This window comes from Taudactylus pleione, unplaced genomic scaffold (assembly GCF_031769625.1).
Source record: "Taudactylus pleione unplaced genomic scaffold, aTauple2 ptg000155l, whole genome shotgun sequence".
NCBI classification, from domain to species: Eukaryota; Metazoa; Chordata; class Amphibia; order Anura; family Myobatrachidae; genus Taudactylus; species Taudactylus pleione.
In genome coordinates this window covers 5350058-5357408 of record NW_028284557.1, presented here as the reverse complement: position 1 = coordinate 5357408, position 7351 = coordinate 5350058, and the positions used below count along the sequence as shown (strand labels likewise).

The 7351-nt window shown below is 39.9% G+C and overlaps 1 protein-coding gene across 1 annotated transcript; it reads left to right on the top strand.

The window, feature by feature from the left end:
• Positions 1-1527: 1527 nt before the first annotated feature.
• On the top strand, positions 1528-6659 carry NEUROD2 (neuronal differentiation 2). Its single transcript, XM_088474714.1, has 2 exons — positions 1528-1787; positions 3804-6659. Exon 2 carries the CDS (start codon positions 3809-3811, stop codon positions 4859-4861), a length of 1053 nt encoding a protein of 350 aa, XP_088330840.1. The 5' UTR covers positions 1528-1787; positions 3804-3808; the 3' UTR covers positions 4862-6659.
• Positions 6660-7351: the final 692 nt, after the last annotated feature.

The window sequence follows — 7351 nt, the reverse complement described above, 5'->3', positions numbered from 1 at the left end:
CTTTTCTGTGAATTTACATTGGAAATAATGACAAACTCAATGTCCTGTTATGTTAATAGGTAGTTTAAATCTTGATTGAGGTGCAGATTACCAGTATGAAACAAGAAAAAGTCCAATTCAATAATGGGACACCCAAAAGTAGAAGTTGTTGGTTCACTTCTCATTTTTGAATATTTGGAAAACACAAAGGAATCAGAGGCATGAGGCACGGTGTTAGCCCAAAATATCTATTCAGTTGTATTGTAGGCGTGTCTGCGCTAAAATATCATAAGCCATATGTCAATAAGGACTGATATTTCCCCATACTATGTATCAACAAAATGATAGTTGAACAATTTTAATCTGAATCATATTTTATGTATCCTTTTGTTTATTAAAGTATTACCTGTAAACAAAGGCATTGAATGAGAGTGCAATCCTCAAAAATGTACCAATCCCATTAGGTTTTATATGCATATATATCGTATGTGTTTATATATGTTACATCACATTATTATTGTGGCTTTCATTGTTCAGATGTTCTAGAGATTGGTGTGATTTTGAGATTAGAAAAATGCAATAAAGTATGCTATGAATGACTTTCATGGCTACATCTGTTATTATCAACATACCCCGTGTAAATCAACTCCTCCCTCACACATCCTGAAACAATATTCATCACCCACCCATACCTCTGCTGTGCATGTAAACATAACTAGATTGTAAGCTCTGCAGACACACAATTGTCTTTGTGTTGAATACATAACATGTATGTGTGATTATGTGTGAGTGATATATGTGAATTTGTAAGGGAGGGGGAGGTGTGTGATGTGGGTGAGGGGATTTTATTGTAGCAGATTTTTGGCAAATCTCCAAATCTCTTTTTTTCATACCTATCACACATCTCTGTGATGGGGAACAGCAGAGATTCCAACTCTTTGAGGTGATCACACATAGGGAGTCTGCAGACCAAACTCACCCTACCAGCTGGGAGAAACAGCACCTGATTCATTACCCATTTCATTGATAACAGAATCGACATCACAATGTAAAAACAAAAAAAATTAAATGTTTTACCCTAAAAACCTGGGAGAGAGAGAGAGAGAGAGAGAGAGAGAGAGAGAGAGAGAGTGTGTGTGTGTGTGTGTGTGTTACCTGTCTGTATTATGAGCACTACATCTGTGTAACACTGACTAGTGCTCTAATATCCCTTCACTTACATACAGCAGTGCAGAATAATGAGGACCCTCTTTCTCTGCAATTCTTTATATGAACCCCTGTTCCTCCTTGATATAAACACCGAGCCCCTCACCCCCTCCACCTCTCTCTCTAAATTTTCTGTTTAGAAATTCCTCGCTCTTCCTTGTCTACTAATTTGGGCACACACCCTCTCTCTTAGGTGGGCAAGCCATTGCGCCCCCCCCCCCCTTCTTTCTTCCTGTGCATACCTCTGCCCTATTTTGCAGTGTTCACATAGATCTGGAGATTTGGAGAATGTATTCCTTTCTTCTGTCTTTCTTTCTTTTTTTTTAGGAGAGTGACAGATGGTAAGTCCTCCCCCCCCAGGGACCCAAATCTCCCTCAATCCAACCGCACGTCAATCAGAGGCTCCCGTGTGATCGCTCCCGCGGATGACGTGCCAACCATATGGCCTGGCATCAGAGCTGGTACCATGACTCGGTAGACATGCCACCCTCTCCTCCTTTTGGATTGCACTCTGAAGGAGCTTGAAACCTCAAGGAGACTGTCGTACTCCCAGAAGATGATCTGAACCATGTCATAAATTTCTTCAGCGCCTAGCTCTGGAGGTAAGTTGGGTTCAGAGGAAGCTTCTCCAACTTGGAGAGAGGAAAGAGACAGTCCCTCAGCCACATTATTTTATTTACCATCCACCTTATTGCGGAGCAGACTGTGGGATGGATTGGGACCACCTCACTCACCATCTATCTGGGATTAACCCTTATAGTCGTCTTCTCATCTCCTGGCTCTATAGGGACTCCCGTGGCTGCGGTCGGGGATGTGGGCTTTGTAGGGTCGAATCTGGTGGATTTTTCCCATGCAGTTAGTGAATGAGAGAGGGATTTGGCAAGTGTAGCACAATGCCGGGTGTCACCCGAATAAGGACTGGCAGATGCCTTTATCCTCTCTCTCTGTGTCTGTCTGTCCTATCTGTCTGTCTTGTGTTTTCCAACCTATGCCATAGATGAAAGCACAAGAATATTAGCATTTTTAGATTTCAAATGTATATCGTGAACAAATTTTTTGTATTTGTTTTTTTTTATTATTATTTATTTTATTCATTTTACTCCTATGAAATATCCAATAGCTATACATATAGATTTTATTTTCCATATCTGTCAATTATGATCAACACCAATTTTTTTTTGTATACACAGAATGAAATACGATAGAAATTCTGTAAACACCAATAGGCGAAATATAACACTATCCCCCTCCAGACTGTGTTATAACGAATTTTCCACTCATGGTCGTTCTATCAATCGATACCGACATACAATGTCAATGTTTTGTTCATGTTAGTGCCTGTCTGTTTACCCACCTATCTAATATAATACAAATGCCCAATCGCGCCAAACAAACAGAGAGGGCAGGGAAATGGGGATCTTATAATGAAATAATAATTGGATCTATCAACATTATTTGACAGGCTTTAATTTGGAGCGGTGATGGCTAAATTGAAAGCCAATTAATTCTAATCAGACTCAGTAAGAATCGGTGGTTTTCATTTGAGTGGGGTCTATTATTTTAAGATTAGAGCAGACATAAAAATAACTCTTACAGTTCTTATTTGGGATATTGTTGAGACTGACCCAATTGTAACAACTGCTCCTTTGGCGTTATGGTGGCGGGATAACTGGTGATGGGTTACGTGTGCCCATACGGTGGTTTATGTACCCTTGGGTAATGTCGTGATTGTGGTGTTAGGTATGAATAGATTAAAAGTGTCATTGGCTAAACATTGGTCCATGGTCCTTTATTACAATGTTTAGCTATATTTTATTTTCTTGTTTTCTTAGTCCTGCAGGAAAAAAATAAGCTTTTTGTCTCATGTATTTAATTGTTAATGAAAAAAATCTATTACTGTGTGTTGGTAATCTTGATATTTGGTAGAGTTTTATATATTATTATAATTCTTTACCTGTTATTTTATCTTGCACATCATATTTACTGTATACCTTTCCTTACGCTACACCGTTCTACATATGGCTGCTACTTATTATCACATCCTCACTGTCATCACCCTGTTGCTCTCCATCATGTCGCCAGACTTGACTTCTATATGTCACCCTCCAAATACTATATTGACATGCTTGCTGATTTTCTGTATGTTTTATTTCATTTGAATACTTACATCTCTAGCTCAACGACATTAATAAGTCACACACACACACACACACACACACACACACACACACACACACACACACACACACACACACACACACACACACACACACACACACACACACACACACACACATACCTCCTAACATTGGGCATAATAACCAATGCATTGTTCTGTATATCAGGAAACCATTATCACTTTTGTAAGTTGTTACACTCTCTAAATCAATTAATCACTATATCTATATGCATAGTATATACACAGGTATATAGTATATATAGTATATATCCATCTATATATTCCATATATTAGTGTTGTGCTTGATCTTTATATGAACCATTATATTGCTGTGTGTTCTTACCCATTTTGTATATGATGATGAGTAAGCGCCCAATCGTTTTTTGTTTCCTATGCTCCCCAGAGATTAATGATGTCACATGTCTGTTTTTGCCCCCAGCAATCATGTTGACCAGGCTGTTCAGCGAGACCGGTCTTATCCCCGAGGTTCAGAAATTTGCCTCCTGGCCAGATGAGTGTGATGAAGATTTGAGCGACAAGGATGAGAGTAGCGAGAAAAGTCTACAGGATGCTCTAACAGAGGGCTCCCTCAGTGAGAGTAAAGACGATGGTGATATCGGTGGAGAAGAGGATGAGGAGGAAGAAGAGGAGGAAGGGGCAGAAGAGACAGAGGGGGAAAGGCCCAAAAAACGTGGACCCAAAAAAAGGAAAATGACGAAAGCCAGAATGGAGAGGTCCAAGGTGAGACGTCAGAAAGCCAATGCCAGGGAGAGGAACCGCATGCACGACCTCAACTCAGCCCTGGACAACCTCAGGAAAGTGGTTCCGTGCTACTCAAAGACACAGAAGCTTTCCAAGATCGAGACTCTCAGGCTAGCCAAGAACTACATCTGGGCTCTTTCCGAGATCTTAAGGTCCGGAAAGCGGCCTGATCTAGTGGCATATGTGCAAACCCTCTGCAAGGGCCTCTCACAGCCCACAACCAACCTGGTGGCCGGTTGTCTGCAGCTAAACTCCAGAAATTTCCTGACTGAGCAAGGCCAAGAAGCTGGGAGGTACAGTGGCCCAAATTCTTCCTTTGCCATGCACCCTTACTCCTACCAGTGCTCCCGACTCTCAGGCTCACAGTGCCAATCCAGCACCATGGCCAACTCTCATGCTCTGAGAAGCCATGGCTACTGTGCAACCTACGAGTCCCTCTATGGTAACACGTCTCCGGACTACAATAGCTCTGAATATGACGCCCCTTTAAGCCCACCACTGTGCATTAACGGCAACTTCAAACAGGACGCTTCCCCGGACAACGATAAAAATTACCACTACTCTATGCACTATTCTGCCCTGCCAGCCTCCAGGCCTTCCGGACACAGCTTGCTCTTCGGATCTTCTGGGATGCGCAGTGGAGTCCATTCTGAGAACCTGTTGCCTTACGATATGCATGTCCACCATGATAGGGCCCCAATGTACGAAGAACTAAATTCATTTTTCCATAACTGACCCCCCCCAATCCCAACTTTTCCACGTGTGACTGTGCAATTTGTGCCAAGAAATATATAAGGACCAGTCAGGAGCAGGGCCTGGTGGGCAACGATTGGTGTAGCCAAATGTTATCATGGTTTACCTTATGTCCTACATTTCAGTTGTATCTTGGAGACCCTACTATTCTGCAGAGAAGCAATGTGTTGGGCGACTATGCTGCCCTACCGTCTTGAGTTTTGGTGGGTGGTCCTACTGCACTATATTCAGTTGTATTGGCTGTAACTACTGATGCACAATCATGGGATGTGTTGGGATAATCTAAGGTCTGACCAACCGATTAGAGACATCATTTGTTCGATGTTCCATCCATTGTTTTCATATATTATCACTACAATCTTGACCCCAAAGCATAAACAGCGTGAGTTACCATTGCACTCTCCCTCATATAACCACACACAATTTAACTATGGTTGTACATGCCCAAGAACCACATCATGTTTGCACATAGAACGTAACCCGGGTTTAGGCACTTGTTTCTGTATAATTATGGTAGACGTGTTCCCTCAGTATTTCCATAATACATTGGTGTGCAAAAGTTATAGAACTGCGCTTTCACGCAACCATTTCATGTGATTATCGCCTTCGAGGTACAATATAGAGCCCGATGTTTTAGGTAAGAAAGAATTTAATTAACTTGCGGCACTGCAAAGCAGATAGAACAGTGTTTATACAAATCATTGCCAGCATTAAAACAAACTGGTACACAACAACTTTTGCACACCTCGTGTGTGTGTGTGTGTGTGTGTGTGTGTGTGTGTGTGTGTGTGTGTGTGTGTGTGTGTGTGTGTGTGTGTCTGAAAGCAAAACTATTGATCAGCATTAATCTCAGTTGATACTTAGACTTTCATACTTTCCATGCAAACAGCAAACCCTGCGGGATAGTTGGAATTAAATTTAAATTCAATTGCAGAAAATACTTTTCTTAAGCAATAAAATGCAAAAATAGGAGTAATAGATAAAAGGGGAAATCTATGCAAAATATAAAATTAAATTTATATAAAGTTTATTGTAACGAGGACCAAGCAAACGCGTACAATGTGCAATTTTAGCTATAAATTTAAAATTCTCCGTGGGGCAAGGCTCTGCAATCGTCTCTGGCAGTCAAAGGGTTAATGGGACACGTGACATACATTTCAGTCTCCAGCTTAAACAAACTTTGTTGTTGGTGTTATTTTATTAAAAAAAATGTGTGTCATATAAATATATGTTTTTATCTGTTTGAAAATGAGATTTTTTTAAATGCAGAAAAATACACTGTTTGTTATGCATGGGAAGAAGAAAGACAGAAAAAAAGAAGAAAAAAGTGAATATGCAAAATATAAGTTTTTCACTTACCCAGCATATATATATATATATTTTTATTTTGTTTTGTTCTACTGTACGCATATACATTATATGTTATTATTTGTATTATGCTACGCTATCATTAGTGCATTCTATATTATGTCTGTCATTCGCATTACCTTTAAGCTATTTAAATTACAATGTATTAATATTTATTTATTTATTTCTTCCACTAAAAAAATATAAATATATATATAAAAATGTTTTTGCTTTCATTAACGCCTGTGCTGCCAGACGTCTGGACCTGGACATCTGGAGACGAAGGAGTTACTACAATGTCTGATAAATGTTAACAAGCTTGTAGAGATCAAAATGGTGATTTAGTGCGTTGGGGGCACAAGAAGTGTTGTGTATGTGTCCATTTTAATTCAAATTAATAAAAATTGCAAAAAAAATTGAATTATTAATTTGCAAGCACACAAAATGTTGTTGTTTTTTTGTTTTGTTTTTGTGGTTTTTTTCCCCCAAACCTTTTACACAAAACCTGCGTAAGCATTAGGATGAATACTACAGTAATAGAGGATAGGGCTCATCCCCACGTCATGTCACACCTCCAAAGTTTATCATCCTACGCTGCCATTTAGGTGAAGGAATCTGCAGCCCAACAATATGCCCCGGTGAAACAGATGGAACTCTCCTGTGCACGGTTTAACTTGTAATTAAAAGGCTTTATAGAGGGCAATTAATAAATATTGAACATTTGTCATATTTGCTGGGTATCATGGGATAAACAAAATGGCTATTCCTCTGGGCTGCAAGCAATAAATGACAAATAGAACTCAGGGGGTGCAGATGGGATCTGAGATGACTTGGGTGGGCAAAGCTAAGCTCCAGTAAATACCAGTCTAAACACAAAATAAATGTCAGATTTGTTTTAGTATGTCAGTCTAAAAAGCACTATTCTTTTATGGAAAAAAAATCAGTTGGAAGCAAAATTTGAAACTATGTTTTCCTCGTTGATTCAGTAATTCACAACGACAGTTCCCTAAGGGTACTAGTGGGAACATACACTGGGATATGTTACACAGGGAGGGATCAGTGCACCTTTAACTAAAGTAGGGGTCAGCTGAGTCCTTTCATAGCAAGATGCAAGGGTCGTGTAGG

What these genes read in the sequence shown, in the direction of transcription:
- NEUROD2 (XM_088474714.1), top strand. Translation starts at nt 3,809, where the DNA reads ATGTTGACCAGGCTGTTCAGCGAGACCGGTCTTATCCCCGAGGTTCAG.